Genomic DNA, 25,173 nt, shown 5'->3' on the forward strand with positions numbered 1-25,173 from the left:
AGTGTACAGCTTGTGTAACAGAGTAAATTTACTGTCCCCTCAAAATAACTCAACACACAGCCATTAATGTCCAAACCGCTGGCAACAAAAGTGAGTACACCCCTAAGTGAAAATGTCCAAAATGGGCCCAAAGTGTCAATATTTAACATCGACCAGCATTGTGATGTCATCATGTTAGAGACCTTGTGCTCCTCCACCTTCCGTTTGAGGATGCCCCACAGATGCTCAATAGGGTTTAGGTCTGATGTTGTCATGGAGGAGTGGAAGAGGTCTCCACTGGCAACCTGTGAAGCTCTGGTGAACTCCATGCCCAAGAGGGTTAAGGCAGTGCTGGAAAATAATGGTGGCCACACAAAATATTGACACTTTGGGCCCAATTTGGACATTTTCACTTTTTTTGCCAGCGGTTTAGACATTAATGGCTGTGTGTTGAGTTATTTTGAGGGGACAGCAAATTTACACTGTTACACAAGCTGTACACTCACTACTTTACACTGTAGCAAAGTGTCATTTCTTCAGTGCTGTCACATGAAAAGATATAATCAAATATTTACAAAAATGTGAGGGGTGTACTCACTTTTGTGAGATACTGTATATATATAAATTTAGCACATACACAAAAAATTATTTATCAAGCAACAAACATCAATACTGTAGGTACAAAAGTAGATTTCAACATACAAGCTGTGAATTATATAATCTGTGTTATATGGTCAAGTCCAGAATTATTGGCACCCTGGGCAAACCTGGGTAAAAAAGTATAATTATTCTATTTATTTAATTATTTGTTTAAAGTTCACTCGGGTGAACTTTTAGAAACACTTAAGTAGTCATCCATGACTTCCTGTTTCACTGGGGTGCAATATATATATTGCCATATTGCCAACCCTAAGTGAGAGTAATACATAAATCATAGCACTGTTTGAATCAGTTGCAGTTATGATCCATTAGGAGGCAATGATTAACATATTAGGAGCACATTAGTGTTAATGTTTGTTAATATAGCGTCTCAATGTTGTTGTTTTTTAAATGAACAAATGGTGTGTGAATGAGTTGTGTTTTCATTTCATATTTCATATTTCTAAACAAGCTGAAATAATACATTTGACTTGGATTTTAAAAATACGTTGTTGAATAGTAAGTTATGGATTTAAGTCAAGTAAAATAGAGTAAAATAATGAAAAAAAATGGATAAGTTGATGCAATATTTTGGACATAATAGTGTAGTACTACATAACAGTAATAGTATATAAAATTCCGGACAAACCTGTGTAATTTCCGCACTACCAATAATGTGACTTATTTTATTTTTTAGGTAAAGGCCTATTTTCTCTTTCTGTGTTTTCTATGCAGTGTTCAGATTCTGCAGTACATCATCTATGGCATTGCCTCTTTCTTCTTCCTTTACGGCATCATCCTGCTGGCTGAGGGCTTTTACACAACCAGCGCGGTCAAAGAGATGCACAGCGAGTTCAAGACCACTGTGTGTGGCCGCTGCATCAGTGCCATGGTGAGAGTTGAGCACACAAATACTCGCACACACACACACACACACACACACACACACACACACACACACACACACACACACACACACACACACACACACACACACACTCAAATACATCCTACATCTTGTGCAAATACAGGCCAAGGCCAATCCTGCAGGACTGCTATAGTACTATTTGTGTTATACAGTCTAATTGTCCTATAGTGTAATATAAATTAAAGCCTTGTAGGTGTGTGTGTGTGTGTGTGTGTGTGTGTGTGTGTGTGTGTTTGCATGTGCAGTAGCTCTAATCCCCATGGATAAGGCTTAACTAGGTCACCATATTATTGTGTGATTGAGCATTAACCCCTATGTTCTGGTTATGTCAAAACGACCTAGTTCGTGTTTTAATAAAGGATTGCAACATAAAAATTATTTTGAGACTTATACTTTCACCCGTGAACATCTGACAAGTTATATAGCAGAGGTGAAACAAAAGTGTTAAAAATGATTCCATGTCATGTTCACTCTATCTCTTATGTGCACCAAAAGAATCCTTAATCCTTACAACATGTGACGGAAGGTATGCATCTATTTCAATAACTATTGATCATATTACTAATATTTAAGGTAAAGAGATGATTCACTGGCAATTTAAAGATCACCTTTATAATTTAATTGCTATAAATGGATATAGATGTGTACAGGACATGAGGTAAGATGGAAAAATAGGACTCTAGCAGTGCAAGTTTATAATTGGTTCTGCACACATAAAGACAATTTTTCACTGCCTTCTTTGCTCATATATACCAAGGGTGCCAATATTAGTGGAGGGCACTGTATTCTCAAGAATTTCCCTTGTAAGTTCACATGGACTTCAGGCTTGGTTTTTGTAAAAAAAAAAAAAGAAAAAAATATTTTGCTCCTGGTAAGTTAAAGAACAGTTTACAGATACTTTATTTGTATGACTTAGGGATTTAGCAGAATCGCCCAAATAGTGTACATCACATATGAATTTAATTAATTAAGAAAAAATATTAGCTTGTACATGTTTTTGCTGTTCATACAGATACAGATAGTGTCATTGTGTTACATCCATAATATAACATTAATCACACTAATATATAGTTTTATTGTGTGTATTAGAATTACAAATTCACTGTTTTTCTCATTTTCCCACAGTTTGTGTTCCTGACCTACATCTTGGGCTTGGCTTGGCTGGGCATCTTTGGTTTCTCTGCTGTGCCAGTCTTCGTCTTTTACAACATGTGGACCACATGCGCCGCCATGAAGTCTCCCATCGCCAATCTCACCTCTATTGACAACATCTGTGTGGATGTGAGGCAGTACGGTGAGTAATAAGGGGGTGAAACAGAATACAGCCTTGGTGCTTTGTACAATCTAATTTACATTGATCAGCCATAAAGCCCTTGGCTTGTTGCCTCTTAGAGAGAGTAAAAACAGGTGCAATAAGGGTTTATCTCCGTTCCCTAAGGGACAGTTGGCGTAAATGTGCCCTCAGGAATTCAAAATGGGATGCTAAATATTATTGTGCACGTTTTAATGTAAAGTACCGACAGTTAAAAAAAAAGGAATATGTGGTCCGTCAGATTTAAGAATAAAACCAATTACGTGTAGTTTACATTAAAAAAATTAAGTTTCTCATCAAAACATTATTTAATTGCCTATACAAACTTAATTTAAACAAGTTTCTAATTAGTAGATTGAATTATGTGTGAGCCCGATCAGTTCACGTTGAGTTAACGTAAACCAATTAGATTATAATAACTTTGAGGGATGTTGCATTGACGGAAACTATAACTATAGTATTAAATTAACGTGATTAAATATGCATGGTAGAATAGTGCGATGGTAATGTGGCTGCTGCTGAATACCAGTGACCTGGGTTTGATCTTCAGTTTGGGTCAGTGACCTGGGTTTGATCTTCAGTTTGGGTCAGTGACCTGGGTTTGATCTTCATATCTTTGGCTTATATTCTCTAATGACCATGTGGAGTTTGATTTTCTTCAGGGCTTTGAAAATAAATGATCAAATCATGTTGGATATACAGTACGAAATCAAACTGTGTTAATGTAACTCAGTTCAATCACGTGGAACCAATGTGCACATTGTTGCTTTTCTGTTTGTCTGTAAATCATGAAATATGATGACATAAATGCAATGCTGAAGTATATTTTCCAACAAGACAGGGTCGGAAGTTTTTCATCCAACCTTAACGTGTGGTGTTCTGTTGTATTGTCAGGAGTCATTCCCTGGAACGCAGATCCTGGGAAAGCTTGTGGGCAAACCTTGGCTGACATTTGCAACACCAGTGAGGTAAAGTTCTACCCATTATTCCAAATGTTCGTGTGAGAAGGACCCATTTAAATTTTGAAAGGGGAACAATAGATTTACATTTTATAGTATTATCTAAAGTGACCTAGAGAATTGCCATATACCAAAAACGAAATTTCATATGTTTGGCTTATAATCTGTATAGATCATGTTCATATCACAGAAATAACAGCATGTTAAGATGTCTTAGACTTGCCAAGGGAAAGTAAACATTTTTAGCTCGTTAACATAACTGAGAAGAGGGAAAGCTGTAATGGATATAAAATCTAAACATTTTTAGTAACATATGAAAAGAGATGCCCTTGGTCAATGGGACTTCCATTACTAAGTAATTGATATAAATTCTGTAAAAAAAAAGTGTTGTTTTACAGTTTAATTGCTGAAAAAATGTCATATTTAAAGCATTAGACAAAATATGTTAAATAAATGTTTTAAACATTATTCGTCTTCTGTGAATAAACAAACTGTTAGTGAATTGTTCAGCGTGATATGGCTCTGACATGTCTTTCCTTTCCTTCCATTACAGTTTTATTTGTCCTACCATCTCTACATTGTTGCGTGTGCCGGAGCTGGAGCCACTGTGATTGCACTGGTAAGATTTTTTTTTAAAATCATTTCAAACCATATTATTTTTCTACATATTCAACAAAGGACATGCATTTACATCTTACCATAACATTATTGTGATTTTTGCATTTTCTGACGCACTTGGGCCTCCGGAAAAAAAACAAGTTAAGGCTGTTGTCATGGTGATTCATGATTTTGTTAATTATAACTATGAACATCTAAACCCTCATGTTTTGTTTGCCACTTACCCATGAACGCTAGAAATATCTTCAGATACTCCGACCACTCCCACCCACTTCTACAGATACTCCAACCACTCCCACCCACTTATTCAGAAACTCTGATCACGCCCACCCACTTCTACAGATACTCTGACCACTCTTACCCACTTATACACACACTCCGACCACTCCTACCCACTTATTCAGATACTCTGACCACTCCCACACAATTCTACATATATTCAGACCACTCCCACCCAATTCTACAGATACTCTGACCACTCCCACCCACTTCTACAGATACTCTGACCACTCCCACACAATTCTACATATATTCAGACCACTCCCACCCAATTCTACAGATACTCTGACCACTCCCACCCACTTCTACAGATACTCTGACCACTCCCACACAATTCTACATATATTCAGACCACTCCCACCCAATTCTACAGATACTCTGACCACTCCCACCCACTTCTACAGATACTCTGACCACTCCCACACAATTCTACATATATTCAGACCACTCCCACCCAATTCTACAGATACTCTGACCACTCCCACCCACTTCTACAGATACTCTGACCACTCCCACGCACTTCTACAGATACTGCAATCAATTTTAGCCAAACATAAATTGAGGGTTAATGATGTAATGCCAAAGGATCATTGTCTAATGCGCAGTGTGCTTGTGCAAATGTGACTCCCATCACATCACCCACTTGCTCTATTCTCCTCTGCTCTCTTCCTCCTAGCTCATCTACATGATGGCCACCACGTATAACTATGCCGTGCTGAAGTTTAAGAGCCACGACCACAGCCACACCACTAAGTTCTAAAATCTTGCGCTTTTGAAAGGGAAAGCACAAAGTATAGACAATGTTTTGACAAAAAGAAGAGGTAGAAGTGGGTTGAGAGATGTAGAAAGGAAGATAGAGCAAAGAAAGTGTATTACTGACACCACGGACCATGCTGTAGCTTACTGAGGATTATATTGATCATCACAAACATGTAGTGCAGTGAATTGTGTCTTGTTGTAATCAAAAGATTTGGTTTGGTTTCTAGAGAATGTTCACTGAATTCATCCACGTCAATGACAAGTTGGTCTTAAAACCAGTGACGGCCATAAGACCCGTCATATTAACGTTAACCCAAGTCCACTAGAAACATCTCCAGTACGTGTGTGCTATAGAATCTAATGAGTAAGTAGTCTCAGGCCCAGGATCAGTATTAAGGGACTTGTTCTGTCCATTACTTTGTACTATAAATGCCCTGAGGCACCAGCAGTCAAAGCCAAGGTAGTTCAGGTACTACAACCTGAGGGAGTTTATTTAGTGGATTAGTGCTGTGAATGAAAGGTCAATAGAAGCATTTGGTGAAATGTTTGATCCCAATTCAACTTTGACATTCACTCTTCATCAATTGTTCCTGTGAAGGGCATGAATTGTACTTTTACAGATCCTGAGAGTTTTTAAGCTTTGCGTTATGCAGTGTTTCTTGTGGATTTTACTGACTTTTGGCCATGTTTGGACTTTTTATTCACTGTCAAGTTCAGATATAGAATTGCTTCAGGACCAGTAGAGGCTCTTTTCTAAGTCTTAATTGGAAATAAACATTTAATATGCAGAACAAGAACTTCTCTGTCTTTTTATTTAGTGGAACAGCTTTAGGTGTAGGTGACTGCTGCTAGCTAACAGAACGTTATTACAAAGTTCAGTAAGTATTCACCAGGTTCTAAGTAGGTTAGACTGTAATATTTTAGAAATAACAATCTTGCAATGTTCTAAAAACATCTGCTGTAATACTAGTTTACTTCACATTGTTATTAGAATGTTGCTCACCCAGTGTTAGACAAAAAAAATAACATTACTGATATGTCAGTGTTAATATCTCTACAGTAAAAAATGTTGCAGTTTACAAACTTTACATAGAAATGTCCTCTGCAGATTGAATGTTTTTTGAACCAGAAGTTCCTAGAACAGTTCAGAAAATGTTCCGCTAACCTAAACTTGTTAGCTGGTTTAGCGCTAAGCAGCGTCTTAGCTTAGCTTGACCTGTTCACTAACACATCTCATCCTAAGTTAACACCATAGCCATGCTTCATTTTACTGCACACTTACATCAATTAAAATGTTATATACATTTTGTGTCATTGAAATTGTCGTACAGATGCTAACCGAATTTTAGCCTAACTCTCAGCGCTAGCTTTAGCTGACTAACCCACTCACTGCTAATACCCCACTCCCCCTTCCCTTTCTCTTCCACCCTTTTTCTTTTTCTTCCTGTTCTTCCCCGTCCTTGGTCCTCTCTCTTGCAGGTGCACTACCTGATGATTTTGTCAGCGAACTGGGCGTATCTGAAGGGCGCGTGCCAGCAAACTCATGTCTACCAAGACATCAAGACCAAGGACGACGGCGAGCTGCAGGATGTGCAGTCACGCTCCAAGGAGGGCCTCAACTCATACTCGTAAATGGGGCAGACAACAACTTAATTCCACAACTAAACACACACGCACACACACACACACATTCAAAACAGAGCTAACTAACATGGCCTAGTAGTGTGCTACAGCAACAGTGTGTTATAGAGCAGTTACAACCATGATACGGCATCAGTTATCGATTTTACATGACGGTCATAAGACGTGTTTTACTCCATGTTGGTCAGATGCTCTGCATGCATGATATTCAGAATTGTCATTATTTGTGTGCTTTTTGTTAATGACTAATGGCTAAAACAGAAAGTGAAAATTCCAGGTTAGGACTGTTGACACTGTTGACGTAACACACACAACCTCACAGCACTTACTGTCTGCACTAACATGCTACAGACATTTTGCAGGAACTGAGTGAACGTGTATGAATGTTGTTGTTTTTTAATACTTAATAACGTATGCCTGGTTTAATATGAAACTTCTCTGATCTCGTTCTCTCTCACTCTTGGTTAATGGTTTCCTAAACAGCTTTTTTTTTTTTTTACTACTACTAACATATTTTTTGTGTTCTTTTTTCTTTTTTATACTGGTACTTGATACCATGGATATAAAAATGGTAGATGCCACATTAACTATTGCTGTTGGACATAGGAGAAAGCTTGTTGAAAGGTCCAGATGTACTCACATGCAGTGTAAAATAAATTAAGTGAAACTGCCAGCAAATCAGTGGTACATGTTACTGTAGGTTGGACAGACATTATCATAAGCCAAAAAATAAGGCTAGTTATATGATCTAATAATAATTATAATTCAAGATTTCAAGTCATTTATTTGTTAATTGACAACAGAAATATCAGCGATAAGATATTTTAAATTAAAGTAAATTAGTAATACATTAAAGCACATTTCATGTACAATAATGAAAAAAATAAAACACCTACGAAAGAATATCTGAAGACTGTTCAGAGTGTTAGTCTTATTTCAACCTTGATCTGGACTATAAATATATCTTTTTTCAGTCCGTACAGGATTTCGCTGAGTTTGTTTTGTGATTGTTGCGACCAAAATGCTTGCTTTCGCTGCTGCTTTTTTCAAAATTTGCGATGCATATTTTGAAAGTTTTTTCGGAAACCTACTTGAATCGGCGAAATTGCAATTGCACAAAATTGTCTTTCACAGTGATGTTTGTTGGTAAATGAGACCTTTTAGCTGTACTCACGTTCAACGCACGTGATTTGAAGAGGGCTTCGGCTGAATGGGCGTCGTGATGACGTCACATGACGCGTCTTGGCCCGAATCTGTGAAAAATCTGTGGTAATTTTGAAAAATTGCAAGCTCCTCCGAATATTGCAGAGTTTGGTTGATTTTGCGTTCATTTCTGCAAAATCTTGGAATGACTGGGGGGTTTTTTTGGTCCACATCAACTTTAATGTCTTGTATATGATAGAAAAAGTTGCATTTTCTTAGATAGAACAAGATCAGGGTAAAATAATTACTTGCGCAAATGACGACAATTTTTATTTTGTTTTTAAGATTTTTTTCCACAAGACCACTGTTTTACACAGCTTCTTTCTCTGAATTGTACAACAAACAAACAAACAAAAAAACAGTCATGTGATGCCCAAAACCATGGACTAAACCTGAAAAGATTGAAAGTGATAGCACTGCTTTTAAGTCTAGCCCAGCTTTTAGCATGAGGCATTTAGCGTATTTATATCTGTGCTTTATATGTTGCACTATTCTGAAATCCTTGTATATTTATTCACTCTTTAAGAATTTCTCCTTCAAGGGAAACGTGTGATTCCTGGAAAAATGAAATGATTACTAAATGTAACCCAAGTATCAATTATCAATAACAAACGAAAGCAGCAACCAAGATTACATTTACATGCACATCAAATCCCGTTTAAGGTTTATATTCGGGTTGCAGCCATATTTTGAATACAATGTTTATATGCGTACAGGCAGGGGAATATTCCTGTATATGTGGTTGTTGTAAGTATACCGATCTACACATGCGCTTTTCCTTTCCCGCCGGGAGATTCCGCCTTTGCTACCCACAATCCTTTGCGGACTGAGCATGCGCATATATCTCATTTCAGTGGATTTTCTGAATAAGGTGTTTACATGCAACAAATTTCCGATTAAAAACGGGCATATTCCAGGAGTGGGAATCAGAATATCACCTTAATCTGATTCGGGAAATCGGATTGCGGCGTTTACATAACTCGGTACTAATTAGAATATCGCCAAGTACCAATTAATATCAAGGTATTGATGTGCATGTAAACGTAGTCGGTGATGCTGAAAACAATTCTAAAGTACAGACAATTAGAATTAAATATTGGAATCACAATGAATTATGAATATTAATATTAACCTAAGATTAATAAAGAGGGGAAGTGTATGAATTGAAATATGAATCTTTAAAAAATAAAAGATAAGTAATATAAAAAAAATCAGCAGTAAGAGGAAAATATTATTCAATAAAATCAACTAAAAATAAATAAAAAATAAGATCAACAGTAGATTGAAAAATGCTAACATAATCAAACAGATGATATAAAACACTGCATGTGAAAATTTAAAAAAAAAAAAAAAAAAAAAACTCCAGGTGGTTGTTTTTTCTTCACATTCTCCACAACTGTAAATGTTCATCCAGGAGATCACAAGATCACATTCCCCTGCAATGAGCAGCACAGAAATGATTAAATATTTTTAAAAAATTAAAAATCATGTGACATTTCTGGTAGAGAATGAGACCAACATGTGTAAAATGTCTCATAGTGATAGTGAAAATAATAATAAAAAAATTCAATAAAGTATTTCACTTGCTGGACCGCCCGCCGTTTCCCATGAGAATATTTCACTTTTATAAATATGCTTTTGGTGTTATTTTGCTCTCTTCGTGTGGAAATTTTCATGGCTTGATATTTACCAAGTTTTGTGATTCGATCAGTGATTCCTTTTATTATGTGCATATAAACGTCATCCCTAAAAACTGCCATGTACAAGTACAGAATTTTCCATGATTTTATGGTATTTTATAATTGAGCTTTGCTTTCACAGCGTTTATATACATATATATATATATATATAGTAGTGTAAATCTTTTTATCGCCGGTTTCAATTTTCTCTCTTACAACACAACTCTTCTTTCAGACATCTTTTATGAAAGCATGTTAGTGTTGTCCTCTCATACAGTGCTGAATATGAAACTTTCTTGCTGTATGTTTTGTTTCGTTTAAAGGGGACATGACTGCAGGGATGTGCCCACAAGTACATTTTTTTTTCTTTTTTTGTATAAAAAGATGTGTGCCTGGATGTTTTATCGTTCCCTCGTTATTGCATGACGGAAAGACGATAGTCCTCTTTTTTGCTTTCACTCTGTAGGTGATGTGTAGTCCACTGTTCTGATGAATTATGATAGGCGGTGTTTCCCTTCTTCTCCCCTGTCGTCCCCTGAAAGTAATTAGCCATTGTACGTTGATGGGATTGTAGTCTTAGATGTTTCATAGTCCCATTTGATTTGAAAAGTTTTATGAATCCTGTAAAGTGATTTTTGTAACCTTCTCTAGTAAAAACGATATTTTCTATGATCAACACATGCTGCCTTTGGTCTTTATTCAGCAAAGCCACTTTGGAAAAGTTGTTTAATCGTTACTTCATAATGCATAAATTGTATTTATTACGTTATACTTTTAAACATTTTAGCTCCTTAAACATTTATTTAATGCTTATTGATTATGGATCATCTCCAGATATGATCTAATGAGCTACAAAATTGCGGTCGTAATTTTACATACGCCTTGTAGAATCTGAAAAAATTTTTAAGATTTTTTTTAAATAAGAGAGATGAGAAAAATTACTTGTTTGTTTATTTAGTGCTGTCCTGAATAGGCTATTTCACACGACAGATGTTTACATATGGTCCACAAGACACAATAACTGAATTTACACAATTGCACCAGTTCAAAAGTTTACATACGCTTTGTTTTTTATACCATGTGTCATTACCTGGATGAACAACAACTGTTTTTATGTTTTGTGAGAGTTGTTCATGAGTCCCTTGTTTGTCCTGAGCAGTTAAACTGAACAATGTTCTTCAGAAAAGTCCTCCAGGTCCTGCACATTCTTCACTTTTCCAGCATCTTTTGCATATTTGACCCCTTTCCAACAGCAGCTATATGATGATGAGATCCATCTTTTCACACTGAGGACAACTGAGGGACTCATACACTATTACAAAAGGTGTAAACATTCACTGATGCTCAAGAAGGCAACACACTACATTAAGAACCAGGGGGTGTAAACTTTTGAACAGGATGATCAGTGTAAACTGTTATTATTTTATTTAAAGATCTGTTCTTCATTTAGTACTGCCCTTCAGAAGCCACATAAAATATTTACATGTTTCCCAGAAGACAAAATAATATGAAAATATCTTGAATATAATCTTTTTATTATCACAATAAACACATATATAAGATCATTAAACCCATTTCTTACATATTTCAATGTTCAATGTTTCAAGGCCTGAAATGTTCGATTGGCAGACAATTTTGCTCATTTTAAGCATTTATTTCTAGAAAATAGCAAAACTATTCAGATAAGGATAATAAAATCTAAAGGTTACAATTAGTAGAACTGACCCGTGTGCACAGAGTTTCCTCGCCCAGTCCAGAGACACGCCTGGTAGGCTGATTGGCATTACCAAAGTGTCTGTAGCGTGTGAATTGTGGCCTGAAATGGGTTGGCACCCCGTCCAGGGTGTCCCCTGACTTGTACACCAGGTTCCCTGGGAAAATGGACTGATTGGATTGATTGGTTAGAAGGTGTTGGTTAATTTTGTATAACAGCAGCATTATTTACCGTTTATATGGGAATAGTGGGTTTTTATTTAACAAATATTTTTAAAAAATCTAATTGTTGATATGGTGAAGCTTTCTGTGGAGACATTTATTTAATATTTACTGAAGGAATTTTGTGTGTCCATGTTTTGTAACAGTCAAAATTTAAAGCAGGGAAAGGCAGACATTGTGTTTTGTGGTTTCTTGGTAAGCAGGAATTGTGTTTCTTTTTGTTTGTTTGTTTGTTTATGAACATCAGCAGAAATTGAGTGAACAACTGTTTATAGTTGCTAGAACTTAAGTGATAACAGGAACTAACTTAGTCAGACATTCCATGATATTAAATGTAACTATAAATTTACATTTTATGGCATTTGGCAGACACACTTATCCAGAGAAACTTACAGTGATCTCATTTATACATCTAAGAAGTTGAGGGTTAAGGGCCTTGCTCAAGGAAGGGCCCAACAGTGGCAGCTGCATGGTGCTGGGGTTTGAACACATGACCTTCTGATCAGTAGCCCAATGTTTTAACCACTGAGCTACCACTGCCCAGCTAAACGAATAAAAAGTATGATGTCCCTCTTTAATTAATAATAATAATAAAAATTTAGGGATGCAGTGGCAGTACGTCCTGAAGTGTTTTATCCTCTGCAAACTACATGTTTAACAATGAAAAATGTTCCCTTACCTAAACATCTTTCATAACCAGATTTCTGTACATTGAAAATACATACACTTAATAGGGACGACTCAGTAATAGATGGCTGCATATAAATTAACAATCAGACAAATCAGACATATTCTACAAAACTGAACAACTCTACAAAAGAGATCATGTAAATACTATAATCCGCTTCCTGTAGTCTGCACACACACCGCCGACTGATGATGTGGACTTTTGATGCCATCTTGTGGGGAAATTGAAACTATATGACACCATTTTGGAAATGTGATTTGTTCTTACTAACCCAGGGTCTCTAGGTGAAACCACAACAGTTCATTGTGTCAAATTAGGAGTTTACTGCTAAGTGCATACATTTGCCTCCATTTAGGACAAAATGATGAAGACAAAAAAAAAAGAAGAAGCATGTTATCCCAGAAGGACATTTAGAGTGCCAGGATTCTCAGACGTGTCAAAAATGGATAAATAGTTCCAAGGTGTGGTCTGGGGTGTCCCTGTAGTCTGTGACCAACCCACACGTTCTTTCTGTCATTTCAGCTGTAAATTTGCCAGACTGCTTGGTCAGTCTTTATTTAAGGTCTAATGGCACCCTGTCCAGGGTGTACCCCGCCTTGTGCCCGATGCTCCCTGGGATAGGCTCCAGGTTTCCCCGTGATCCTGAAAAGGATAAGCGGTAGAGAAGATGGATGGATGGATTTAAAGTCTAGAGATTAAGGGCATCTTGGCAAATCGTCTTGTTTTTGGTTCTTTTAAAATTATTTTTATTGTCTTAAGGTTTCTATTGTTATCTTCATGCATTTACGTATGCATTTCAAATTTCTTTTGAAATGCTAATGACCTCTTCTGCATGACCAAAGTTGTAAAAATATTGCTATTTGACAGATGTAAGCCGATGTAAGTCCATTGATTCGTTGTTCATTCTAGATGTTGCGACTTCCCCATTTAACACCAGGGAGTTATTATTTCAGCCAGTGCTTAAAAATGGGAACTGCACCAAACTAACAGCTAACAGAGCTAACAGCTAACAGAGATCCAAGCTAACAGAGATCCATAAGGACACAAATCACACTGCCCCCATGCTCAGGGGTGGGGGAAGAGCAGCAAACTGAACAGTTAATGGAATTGCCAAACTGAGCTAGTTTAGAAATTCTGTGAAGTCACCAATATATTTTTTCCATCCATCTTCTATACCGCTTATCCTTTTCAGGGTCACGGGGAACCTGGAGCCTATCTCAGGGAACAAGGTGGGGTACACCCTGGACAGGGTGCCAATCCAGCACAGGGCACATTCACACCCATTCATACACTACGGACACTTTAGACATGCCAATCAGCCTACTTTGGACTGGGGTGGAAACCATCGCAGCATGGGGCAAACATGCAAACTCTGCAGACACAGGACCACGGTGGGAATCGAACCCCTGACCCTGGAGGTGTGAGCCACCGCTTAGCCACCGTGCGCCCCAATATATTTGTACAGAATAGTAATGGTCTGCACTTACATAGCACTTTTATCCAAAGTGCTTTACACTGTGTCTCATTCACACACCAATGGTAGCAGAAATTTCACGCAAGGCTAACTTGCCTTAAGGGAACAACTTGGGGTTCAGTATCTTGCCCAAGAATACATTGGCATATGGAGTCACATGAGGTGGGAATCGAACTGCCAACCCTACGATTAGTGGACAACCCGCTCTACCACCTGAGCCACAGCCAGCCTAGGTTGATTGCAAGATATATTGCAAAGATTGTGAGAGGGAAAGGAGGAGTATGGAGAGGATAATGTTTGACAACTTGGAAACGCCAGCCATTGCATATCTCTGGACTTTGGAGGAAACCTCCAAAGCATGGGGAGCACATGCAATCTCCGTGCACACAGGGAATCGAACCCCAAACCCTGGAGGTGTGAGGCAAATGTGCTAACCACTAAGAAACTGTACACCCCATGGACTAGCTTTCAAAAGAAAAGAAAAGGTTAAAATGATCTTATTTAACAATGAAAACATCTCATTGTTGCTACAAAGAATTCTGTAAGGAGATGTTTATTTAACATTTTTGGAAGGAGTCTCCAGTGTCAGTGCTATGTAAGTAAGAGCTGTACCTTTACCTATTGCACCACAGGAAAGCCTTCAGGATGGAAGACGTTGCATTTTTTCCTTAAGAACTTCAAAAGAAGTTGCTGCTGTAACTGATAATAGGAGCTAACTTGTTTCATGGCCGTTTCACAACAGTAATTTTTTTTTTTTAAGAGTTTTATTACTTACTATATCACTTTATGCTACAATCTCGCAACTTATATACATATTTCACATATTAGTAACAGAGAGTGAGGAGTTTATATGTAATCATCCACACGGTGAAAACAAAAAATAAAGTGGCATCACAAATTCACAACAAAGAGTTGACCAAGATTTTAATTAGATTCACACAACAATTAAAGGACCACCTTAAACATAAACATACATCTCATTTAGAGCTTCAATTTTGGCTTCGATACTTTAAGTGAGATTTTGCAGGTTAAGTTCATGACGGTACAAATGACTTGGAGATGAGTGTGTACATTTACGAATAGCTTGTTTTTGGAAGCATACATTTTCCAGCCCCTTATTTATGTGCAACATACTGACAGAAAACAGAAATAGATTCCACAACAGATATTAATTCAGAAAAAAAACAACGCAAAATATTCTTAGTTGTGCAGCTAAGAGGAAAAACAAATCATGCCAAATTTGCAATAAATTAAGTTCGAAAATGGCAACATTCGCCTGTTAAATTAAAAGTGATTGCTGTTTCATTAGGACCAACATACTTACTTAGTAAAATCATAATAGTAAAAAGTATGATACAATCTAGATGTAAATAGGTAAGGCCTTCCTAATGTGTAGTTAAAATGAAATCATTGCCCTTTTATAGTAAAACAGCACAGATATATGCATAAAGGACTGAGTGTTTTGTGTTGCTGGGGGGGGGGGGGGGGGGGGGGGGGGGGGGGGGGGGGGGGGGTCGGGGGGCAAACGAAAGGTGCTAAAGCATGGTTTTTTCATGGGGTCATGTGACACAAAGTAAGCGTTACATCCTGATCCTACTGAATGAAAAACCAAGTCCTGCACATACACATTATAAGTTCTTAAGTGTAGATCTGACACGTCATCGCAGTTGGGCAGTTATTATTATGTGTTGTCATGTGTTAGAGTCGTCAGACTGTTTATTTGTGTAATGCAGCCACATTAAGTGGATGATGCTAAAATCAGTGCACAGGAGTGTTTCATTTCCCACTAGTGTTCTTTCAAGTTTCTTTTAAAGCTGCCCAACTGAATATTTATCCATCATGAGAAAAGGCACTGTGGAGAAAAAAATAAAAATAAATATGGTGCTCAAATGATATGTTCAGTCAAACTGTTTTTAGTACACTTCCTGGAAACCCCCCTCATGATGAGGTTTATATCATATTTCTCAAATCTGAAAACATGGATCAAACTCATAGATCAATCGAAAACGGCCATCCACTTGGCCAGTGCCGCCCCCCAGACTATTAATCAACATGTACTTAAACATAAACATCCATCTCAATGCATTTACTTACGACATTTGCACAATCATTTAAAATTCGCAAATGCAACTCATGTCTAAGTAAGGGATTAAATCAAAACACACCACATAGTGAGATAGTAAGTGGTTAAGGACACATTTAATAGTTTCAAAACTTTGTTTCAATTCAGTGTACTCAAAACTTTGACTGGTATGGTGTACATTAAACTCTATTCCCCGTGAGTGCACAACATTTCACTGGCCTGAAAAAGGCCTCTAATGCAAAAACTGCAGGACTTATTGGCTTGGAGCTACAGATATTCCTGCACACTAGCACCACCTGCCAGCCAGAGGCTCCAATAGTCTGAAGGTTTGCGGCAATCTGGGTCATTTTGAATGCAATAGCAGTTAATCAAAGCCGTTTGTGTAATAATGCTGAACGTGTTTCACCACTCACGCAAGAGCCTTCAACAGAATTTTAGACAATGATTCTCAGATGATTTCACAGACCAGAACCAACAAGTGGTCCAATATTTTTAACGATTATAACTAAAGTCCAAACCGCTTTGACTTACTACTACTAGACACTCAATATACCCTGAATGACTAAACACCTTGAAAGACTAATAGAGCACAGCTCCAGTAAATCCTTAAAAGTCTATTAGGCAGATTTAAATGATCAGTGGACTGACTTTGCCAGAACATCTAGTTGTTACAAACAACAGCGACTGCCAGAGCGTGGCTTCCTGCGCAAATCCACAACGTCTGAGGGCATGACGTGTGCTTGACGATCCTCCAGTGCCAACACACGCCTTGCAGCCTCTTCAAAAGCCTCGGCGACGTTCGTTGCGTCCTTGGCACTAGTTTCGAAATACGAGTGGCCGCCGTTATCATAACACCACCTCTGCGCCTCTTCGGTGGTGACCTGCCGCTCCAACACATCCACTTTATTGCCGAGAATGATGAAAGGGAAGCTCTCAGGCTCCTTCACGTCAGCATAGTAGGCAAACTCCTTCCTCCAGTGCCCGAGGTTGAGGAAGCTTTGTGTGTCGTCCACGCCGAATGTGAGGAGGCAGCAGTCAGAGCCGCGGTAGAATGGTGTGCGCAGGCTGCGGAAGCGCTCCTGACCGGCAGTGTCCCAAATCTGCAGGGTCACGCGCCGCCCGTCCACCTCCAGCTCTTTGTTGAGGAATTCGACGCCGATGGTGTGGAAGAGGTGCGCGTCAAACTTGTCCGACACGTAGCGGTTCATGAGGGACGATTTGCCCACGCCACCATCCCCAAGCAGGATCACCTTTAGTAGAGATGACTTGGCTGCCATGGTGAGGAAATTAATGTGAAACCTGAGACAAGAAAAGACAGTTAGGGAAACCATTTGTTAGCAAGAAGTTCTACTGCTTTAAAATTGGGAATGCTCCTGCTGATCTAGTGATCATCATCTACCAATACAACACAGCAGCTATGTGAACAATCCTCCCCCACTCCCCTCTCCCAACATGAAGTCTAACACATGCTTTTTCTGAGACATGTGAAGCCTCCAATGAACTGCATCTTTTCAAACTGCTACTCATGCTGCATCACAGGGCAGTGTAACATAGGACAGCGCTATCTACCCTCTTTCGCATACATGTGATTGGCTAGTGTCACTGTTATTGACAGGAAAGAGAGAGTATGCCATCCCTCCCACCCAGACAGCATGGACACTTTCAGTCCCCTTGGCTCCTGTCCACAGATGTCTGTAGCATCATCAGGATTCAAACTCATCTACTAATGATAGGTCAAACTCTTCAACCTGTGAATCACTCTGTTACCATTTTTATCAGGTAAAAATTTACCATTTAGGCCACACTAGGTGTACAATTACTGACTGTCGCCCCGTTTTATCCTGTTCTTCAGACAAAGGGCCATGACTAACAAGTTAATTTTTACATGGATCATTCTCAGCACAGCATTAACGTTGACTTGGTGTTGTGTGTACTGTTGGTACGAGTGTATGAAGCACAGCAGAGTTTTTAAATAACTTAAGTGTCACTTCTGGGTTGAGTAACAGACCAACATCAATACATATCCAGCTAATCGGTCTCCCTTCAGGATTTCACAATTTTTGCAGGAATGAACACGAAACCAAGCAAAATCAGCAATATTCGGAGAAGACTGCAATTTTTCCAATATGACCAGGTTTTCTGCAGATTTGGGCCAAGATGCATCAAGACCACATACAATTTTGCACTCAAGTCTCCTTTTAGTGAAAAGTAGACTAGAACAACAAAGACTTCATGTAAAAAATCATAATGAACTTCCTTTTACTTTCACACTATCTGTTGTTACTCAGATGAGGACGGGTTCCCTTCTGAATCTGGTTCCTCTCAAGGTTTCTTCCTCAGATCATCTTAGGGAGTTTTTCCTCTCCACCGGCTTGCTCATTAGGGATACATTCACATATTTAAAATCTGCATCCTGTGTTTATGTTAACGTAAAACTGCTTTGGAACAATGCCCATTGTTAAAAGTGCTATACAAATAAAATTTAATTGACATCACAAGGCGCATTTAGCCAAAGCCCTCCTCAACTCAAGCTAAAGGATCAGCTAAAAAGGTCTCATCACTGCGAAAGTTGCAACTCAACTTGGGGGGGGCAGCAAAATCAAGCATTTTTCACACACCACACTCCACGAAATCCTGTACCGACTGGCTATCGGTGGCCCCGTGATCAGAATCTGACCCTGAAGTAGTACACAACGACGTTTTCTCCTGGTTCTTGAAGAGTCCTTCAGAACGTTTGTACACAACCGTGTACTGTAGGTAACAATATTTTTTGAAGTATCTTACCTATTTGTTTGTAAAATATAAAATGGGAATACACGTTAACTCGCTCCTTCCACTTCAAGACTAACAGGCCGTAATTTCCAATAAGACTCAAACTCAGAGCCAACGTGAAAACCGAAACAGTTGAAGCACCACCCTTTTATTTGGACAGACAACAGAATGATCAGTGCTATCCAAAGCAATTCTGATAAACCAAAAATAAATCATGTATACGTGTACACAACGTGTAAAAATCGGACGACTCCGCTGTGCCGGATACACTCGTACCACGTCCACAAACAGTACACTACCGCGTCAGTCTCGTAGTTGAGCAGAGAATCGTCATCCATCACTCCAACGATAACCGGTCAGTGACCGGCCCATCTCGACAATGGATGGAGTAAAGGAGGGTATGAAAAACTGTGTATAGAGACACATGCACAACAGTCAGAATTTGTACACCTACAAACCAACCTATACGGTATAACATGACCAGTGAATGTATAAACCAATGCGAAATCAGTGGTTGGTCTCAAAGTCATATTAAACATAAAACACCTAGAGACAAATGATATAATCTCCTGAGGGACTTGAATGAGACAATGAGTGAGACTTCAGATGCTGGATGCATTTGTATGACAGAGGTTCATTCATGTGGAAAGTTAGCTTGGGATCATGTGAGGGGGGGAAAAACCTCACACAGAATTAGCAGCCAATAACTATTCTCTTGCTTGAGAAAGCATTTTTATTTTATTTTATTTTATTTTATTTTATTTTATGATTTTAAAGGCCATGTCAGTGACAAATAATCAGTCATCTTACAGATTTATCATTGCAGGGAGGAGTAAAAGTCATAACTGATAACTGAGGAGGAAGAAACACCATACTGAAAAATGATTTATATTTCCTCAAAGATATCTGTGACTTACCAAAAGCAAACTGAACGAACAAACAAACAAACAAAAACAAACAAAAAAAAAACATGAAAGACAGACAACACTGAAGAGGCGTTATCTAGTTAAGCTAGTACATTAAAAATGAGCTAAATATGCGGTTACTGACTAGCTACTAAAATTCCCACTGAGCTAAAAACAAAAACAGCGATATCACAACTTTAATCCTAATGTTTAAGTTGTAAACGAGGAACATAATTATACACCAGCTGACTAGAAATTAGCTTGAAAGTCGAATAGGACTTCATCAAGCTTCCTGGATTGCTTAGCATCCATGCTAGCTCTGCAGAACACTGTCTGAACAACTTCATTTATTTATTTATCTATCAAACTCGTCATGCTCCCGAAACTCCACAGTGCGCACATATTCACAATAAGGACACTCAAATAAGGCAGCTATTTTCAAGAAATTATTTCCTTACCTTTATAGTTTAGCGACGATTATCGAAGAGCTGTGTATGCAGCGCCATTCCTCCGGTCTTGTAGGGATTTTTCCGAGTCATGGCGCCCCGGGTTTCTTCCCTCATGTTCATATGACCAAACAGACACTTTACACCCAGATTAGAGGCACACTTCTTCTTTACTGAGGGACTTCTAACCTGCTTCATCTGTTAAAATACTGCACAAATAGGTTACACAGCTTAAAACAGCCAGTCAGGTGCTGAGTGTGTGAGGCAACGAGTCTTTATCAATATATATTTATATATATTTTAAATAGTCAGCAAACATACAGCGCCTTATCATTCATCAAGTCTTATTGACGTGCCATGACGACATCACCAATGCAAAGAAGAAAAAAAAAAAACCTTGTCTAATCATTTCCACACTGTTGGACTTAATATTGAGTTGAGAATCATCTGTAACAAGAAATGTTGTCCTCAAGAAGGCTTAGCATTGTTTTTTTGTTTGTTTGTTTTTATTTTTATTTTATTAATACAAGCAATCACATGTAGGAGAGTAAAGTAATTTGAGTAATGGTTAAGAGTCAATCCAGAAGAGATGATTCTCAAAACTGGAGTTGGGAATTATGAGTCGACTCCAAAGATATCAGTATTTTACTTTGGAAAACAATGCAAAATGTGAAATCAAAAGTCCTACAATAAAACATATCACTAAGCTTAAGGCATCTTAATTGACCCTGCAGAAACAAACAAAAACAAACAAACAAAAAGAATCCTCAAAGAGTTTGTAATAGTTTTAATGGTTGTAATGGGAATTGTATTGGTTTTAATGGAAACTATAGTAGTCCCTATGGGTCTCTACTGGTAATAGTGTCAAAATCCCTATTCATGCATACTGTTAATCATAAGAACGTGTTTTGAACGTATTTAGTACATTTCTTGTCCTCTATGAAAATTTTTTGTTCTCTAGAATGAACCGTATTCATTCATATTTGTATATATGTAATGAATCGACTTTGCGTCCTGAAACACCACGAAAAAAAAAAGATCATTTAATGTATTTTCATCCCACCCAAACAGTTGGACAAAATATTCAAGCTTGACATAGACCTATGTAAAGTGCAAATAGAGTCACTGTATAAGTATGCCATAATTTTATATTCACTCTAATCATAAGTATCACCCTCTTAATAACATGCTTTATCTCTCCACAAACAGTACAAGTAATAACCTGGGTCACAGTGCTCACAAACGAGACTCATCATATCCGATAACTAGAAATCTACAAGCCTACAGTGTACAATGCTGTGCTGTGCATTGATGCGTGAAGCTCTCTGCAGCAAAGCATCATGGGAAACTGCCCCCAGACTGCAGATTACTGAGTCACATGCTCACTGCACATGTGGCACGCTTTGTGTCACATGTCTGCAGGAAGGCGGTGGAGTTTAGGCCTGATGATCATTCCTCTATGAGCGCATTGTCTCTTGGGCTGGTCTGCTCCGGTGCTGATCTGAGTGTCTCCTATTAAATGAGAAAGATTGGTCACAGAATCCGGCACTACATAACACAATGCATAGCATCTATTAATGTTCAAATCACGGGCAATTACTTTCAGAGTTAACAGTAAATCTCTCTGTTTTTGTGAAATATGCATAATTATGTTCAATTTGTGCAATTATGTTCAATTTGTTGAACATATTGTCAAACCCAGTGTGTGGATTCTCCCGTTTCATTTAACCTTCCTATTCATTTTCTACATTTTCTCTTGTTAAACAGTATGTAATTGTAAGCAATTGTCAAATCATTTCCTCATAAGTGAGAAATCTTATTCAGCAACAATAACTGATTATAATCAGCGTTAAAAAACCCACAATGACATTCAAAGCAGCTGCTCACCACATGTACAACAGGAAATCATTGTTTCAGGAGTAGTAACTATGGCAGTGCAGGAGGAAGCATTCTCATTTTAGTATGCACAGGTGGATGTTATACATAATTAACATTGCAATTAAAAGAGTGACCTTCCCATTTAAACTAAATATTTTATTGCACTTGACATGTAAAGGGCAGAGAAAAAAAATCAAACAAAAAAGTCTAGGATTTGTTGGGCTATCTGCTATGACTTACAATAGAGATTTTCTATCATTCATTCAACTTCAGTAACAGCTTTATTCTGGTCAGAGTCAGCCATTTGAAAGGAGTTGACCATTTAATTGTATTTTCATGTACTTTTGGGTTATGGTTAGATGTATTTTCATCTGGGATTTATCCTAAATGTTAGTGGTTAACAGAAGTGTTCATAAAAGAATGTAGTATTTAACATGTTCATGTAAATATTATATCACCAAAAAAAAACAAACAAAAAAACCCCCCAGAACATTAACTTTACACTACCACAGCTTATTTAGTAGCTAGATAATAGCCCACTAACTAGCCAAGTAGCAATTCATACAAGCATAAATATGATAAATTAATTTGACCTAGTCAGGGTGGCGGTAGATCTGGAGCCTATCCTTGGAACAATGGGCTTGAGGAAGGAATACATCCTGGATTGAATGCCAGTCCATCACAGGGAACTATGCACACCTAGTGGCAATTTCGAACAGCCAATCCACTTACTGGTGCTGGCAGGAAACTGGATAACCTAGTGAAAACACGCAAATCTCTACACAGACAGTAATCAAACCAGGTCCCTGGTGCTGTGAGGTGGCTACGCTACCCACTACACCACCATGCCACCGATGTCCAAAAGACCCTGAATCTATTTTCAATGTCTTCAGAGCCAAATCAGAGGCACACCCAGCGGTTATGGTACCACTGCGCTCCACAGTTGGCACAAGTCATGAAGGTCATGGCTTCTTCATCGCCACTACCTCTCTTCACCCAGGAGGGTAGGAAAAGTGTGCCACGGGAGATCTGCGTCACCCTGCAGTCCGTCCCCTCACAGCGCTGACATCGCACCTTTGTCGTGGCCGTCCCCTCCGGTCCCTGGGGCAGCTGGTGCTCGCTGATGCCCGCTGTTGTGTACCCCTGCCTGAGCTGGCGCAATTCATCACCAGCCATCTCCTGGGCAGACATCCTGGCAAACGCCTCTGGAGCCAATGTGCCAGTCAGAAGACCCTGACGCAGGTGAAGGTTCTTTGGGTTCTTCAAGTTGGCCACCTTGCTTCTTATGCAGGATTTGTATTTGAGTGGATTGCGGCCGTGGAGAGCGTCTATGTGTGTTTCAATGACGTGAGCTAGCTGGTTTGTCAGTTCAGGATCTGTTTGATCTGGGTTTAGAGCCTGGATAAGCAGTTCTACACACTTGGTTCTCAAAACTGTGGAGTCTGTGGAGCTGCTAATCAGAGGTGGAACCGTTAAGGTGGTTCTCGTATCTTCTTCTAGACGAACAATCTTGGCTTTTGATGAAGCATCTCTCACGGAAGATGAGTCACTTGACTCTTGGTCCATATTACTCTCCTCACCTTTGAAACCCATAATTGTTTCGTCGTCGTTCACTTTTCCATCTACGTCCTGTTGGGCTGATTCTGCTTTATCTGGTTCAGTTGCTTCACATTCTTTTGTCTGACTTGTGTCTTTGATCTTTTTGTGCTCATGTAGTGAACCGTACAAATGCTTCCATTTTGAGAGCACGCCCTTTCCTCTTTTCCGAACACTGGCTACAGGGCATGACTTTAAAAGCTGATAAATGTTCTTGGCGATGTCAGTGGTCTGTAGCTGCTCTAATGTCACATTGGTATTGTAAATGTCTGTTAGTAGACATGAAACATCTTCATAATTTCCCTCCTTGTGTAGTTTCTCTATTTGTATCGCCATACGTGTAATTTCCTTTAACTCCATTGTCACATCTAAATGAAAAGAGAATCAGCATATTTTGTAAATTGTCATTACTAGAACAAAACAAATGTGTTACAACGTTATATTTTCTTTCATCAGGCAGTAAATGGGGCTGAACCCAAAAGGATCGCTATTGAACATGTAGTGCACTATATAGGGCGTACAAGCCATACTGCCATTCCCTATAAAGGGCACTTACTGTAAGTAGAAAGTCTGAAACCATTTGTAACGCATCCAGAGAGATTAGGCCTATTGTGCGAGCTGTTTGGGTTAAAGTTACTAGTGTTTCAACCACATATTATCTACGCCCAAATAACGTTACCGACCATATAAAAATCAGAACAAAATGTTTTATTATTCCTCCTTATGTTTTTCTTTTCTTTCTTTCTTTTTAAATCCTTACCGGTTTATACTGTATTAAATCCAATCCGCCATGTTTGTTGTTGTTCCCTGCCAACAATTTCCACTGCCACCGCTAGAGGGCGCAAAGGATACATTAGCAATATGCATACTACTGTGCTAAATGTTATATCAAAATTAACAACCCTAGGTACCTTCTTTGGTCTCTACATGCATACAAAAAGAAGTAGACGAGAAGAGTGTAAGATTTTTATGCCGCTTCTTCTCACAAAACAAAAACACATTTGTCTTTTTTCTCTCCTTCATAGTTGAAGTAACCTGAGAAATTAAACATATGTTGACAGAGACATCTATTCACAAGTAAGGCGTGATTACAGTGAGACACTTATAATGAAATATAATCCTACAAACTGGAATGTTTTGAGAAATACACCAGATATTAAATAGATCATTTGTGATTTAATCAATTTTAAATCCTAGAACCATTATACAACAGGATATACTCAACTATAATATTTAGGCTAATGGGATATAAAATCGAATCGATACTGTAGACTGTGATAACTACTGCAGACAATAAGAAGTTCATAGTGTTCCAGTGTATGTTTCAAGCAATACAGCATTAAGCTATTTAAAGTTATGTTACGTTTATTTATTTTGTACACACTTTTATCAAAAATGTG

The 25,173-nt window shown here is 38.4% G+C and overlaps 2 protein-coding genes across 8 annotated transcripts in view; one reads left to right on the forward strand and one right to left on the reverse strand.

The window, feature by feature from the left end:
- Nucleotides 1-10,672, forward strand: part of gpm6ba (glycoprotein M6Ba) — a 50,093-nt gene extending 39,421 nt beyond the window's left edge. For 2 of the 4 annotated variants that reach the window (XM_017458145.3, XM_017458144.2), the window contains exons 3-7: nucleotides 1,354-1,510; nucleotides 2,672-2,840; nucleotides 3,753-3,826; nucleotides 4,371-4,436; nucleotides 6,953-10,672. In XM_017458145.3, the coding sequence (XP_017313634.1) occupies nucleotides 1,354-1,510; nucleotides 2,672-2,840; nucleotides 3,753-3,826; nucleotides 4,371-4,436; nucleotides 6,953-7,105 (619 nt within the window). In that variant the 3' untranslated portion in view covers nucleotides 7,106-10,672. Of the gene's footprint in view, nucleotides 1-1,353; nucleotides 1,511-2,671; nucleotides 2,841-3,752; nucleotides 3,827-4,370; nucleotides 4,437-5,390; nucleotides 6,918-6,952 lie in introns of those variants that run through there. The other 2 variants (XM_017458147.3, XM_017458146.3) reach the window with 2 other exon arrangements.
- Nucleotides 10,673-15,000: 4,328 nt separating this feature from the next.
- On the reverse strand, nucleotides 15,001-24,609 carry rab9a (RAB9A, member RAS oncogene family). 4 transcript variants are annotated; one of them, XM_047151284.2, is made up of 3 exons: nucleotides 22,771-23,074; nucleotides 20,312-21,811; nucleotides 15,001-17,475 (listed from the first exon to the last, which is right to left on the reverse strand). In XM_047151284.2, the coding sequence occupies exon 3, from the start codon at nucleotides 17,451-17,453 to the stop codon at nucleotides 16,845-16,847; it is 609 nt and encodes a 202-aa protein (XP_047007240.1). In that variant the 5' UTR covers nucleotides 17,454-17,475; nucleotides 20,312-21,811; nucleotides 22,771-23,074; the 3' UTR covers nucleotides 15,001-16,844. The 4 variants fall into 4 exon arrangements, 2 of the variants coding, with proteins under 2 accessions (XP_047007240.1, XP_017313611.1); XR_001810795.2 differs by lacking the exon at nucleotides 15,001-17,475 and adding an exon at nucleotides 24,534-24,609 and having other exon boundaries at nucleotides 21,320-21,811; nucleotides 22,771-24,141; XR_006981127.2 differs by lacking the exon at nucleotides 15,001-17,475 and adding an exon at nucleotides 24,330-24,512 and having other exon boundaries at nucleotides 21,320-21,811; nucleotides 22,771-24,141.
- Nucleotides 24,610-25,173: the final 564 nt, after the last annotated feature.

This window comes from Ictalurus punctatus, chromosome 26 (genome assembly GCF_001660625.3).
Source record: "Ictalurus punctatus breed USDA103 chromosome 26, Coco_2.0, whole genome shotgun sequence".
NCBI classification, from domain to species: Eukaryota; Metazoa; Chordata; class Actinopteri; order Siluriformes; family Ictaluridae; genus Ictalurus; species Ictalurus punctatus.

Bases quoted from the DNA above. Each gene is read 5' to 3' on its own strand.
- rab9a (XM_017458122.3), bottom strand. From the start codon at position 24,133: ATGGAGTTAAAGGAAATTACACGTATGGCGATACAAATAGAGAAACTA.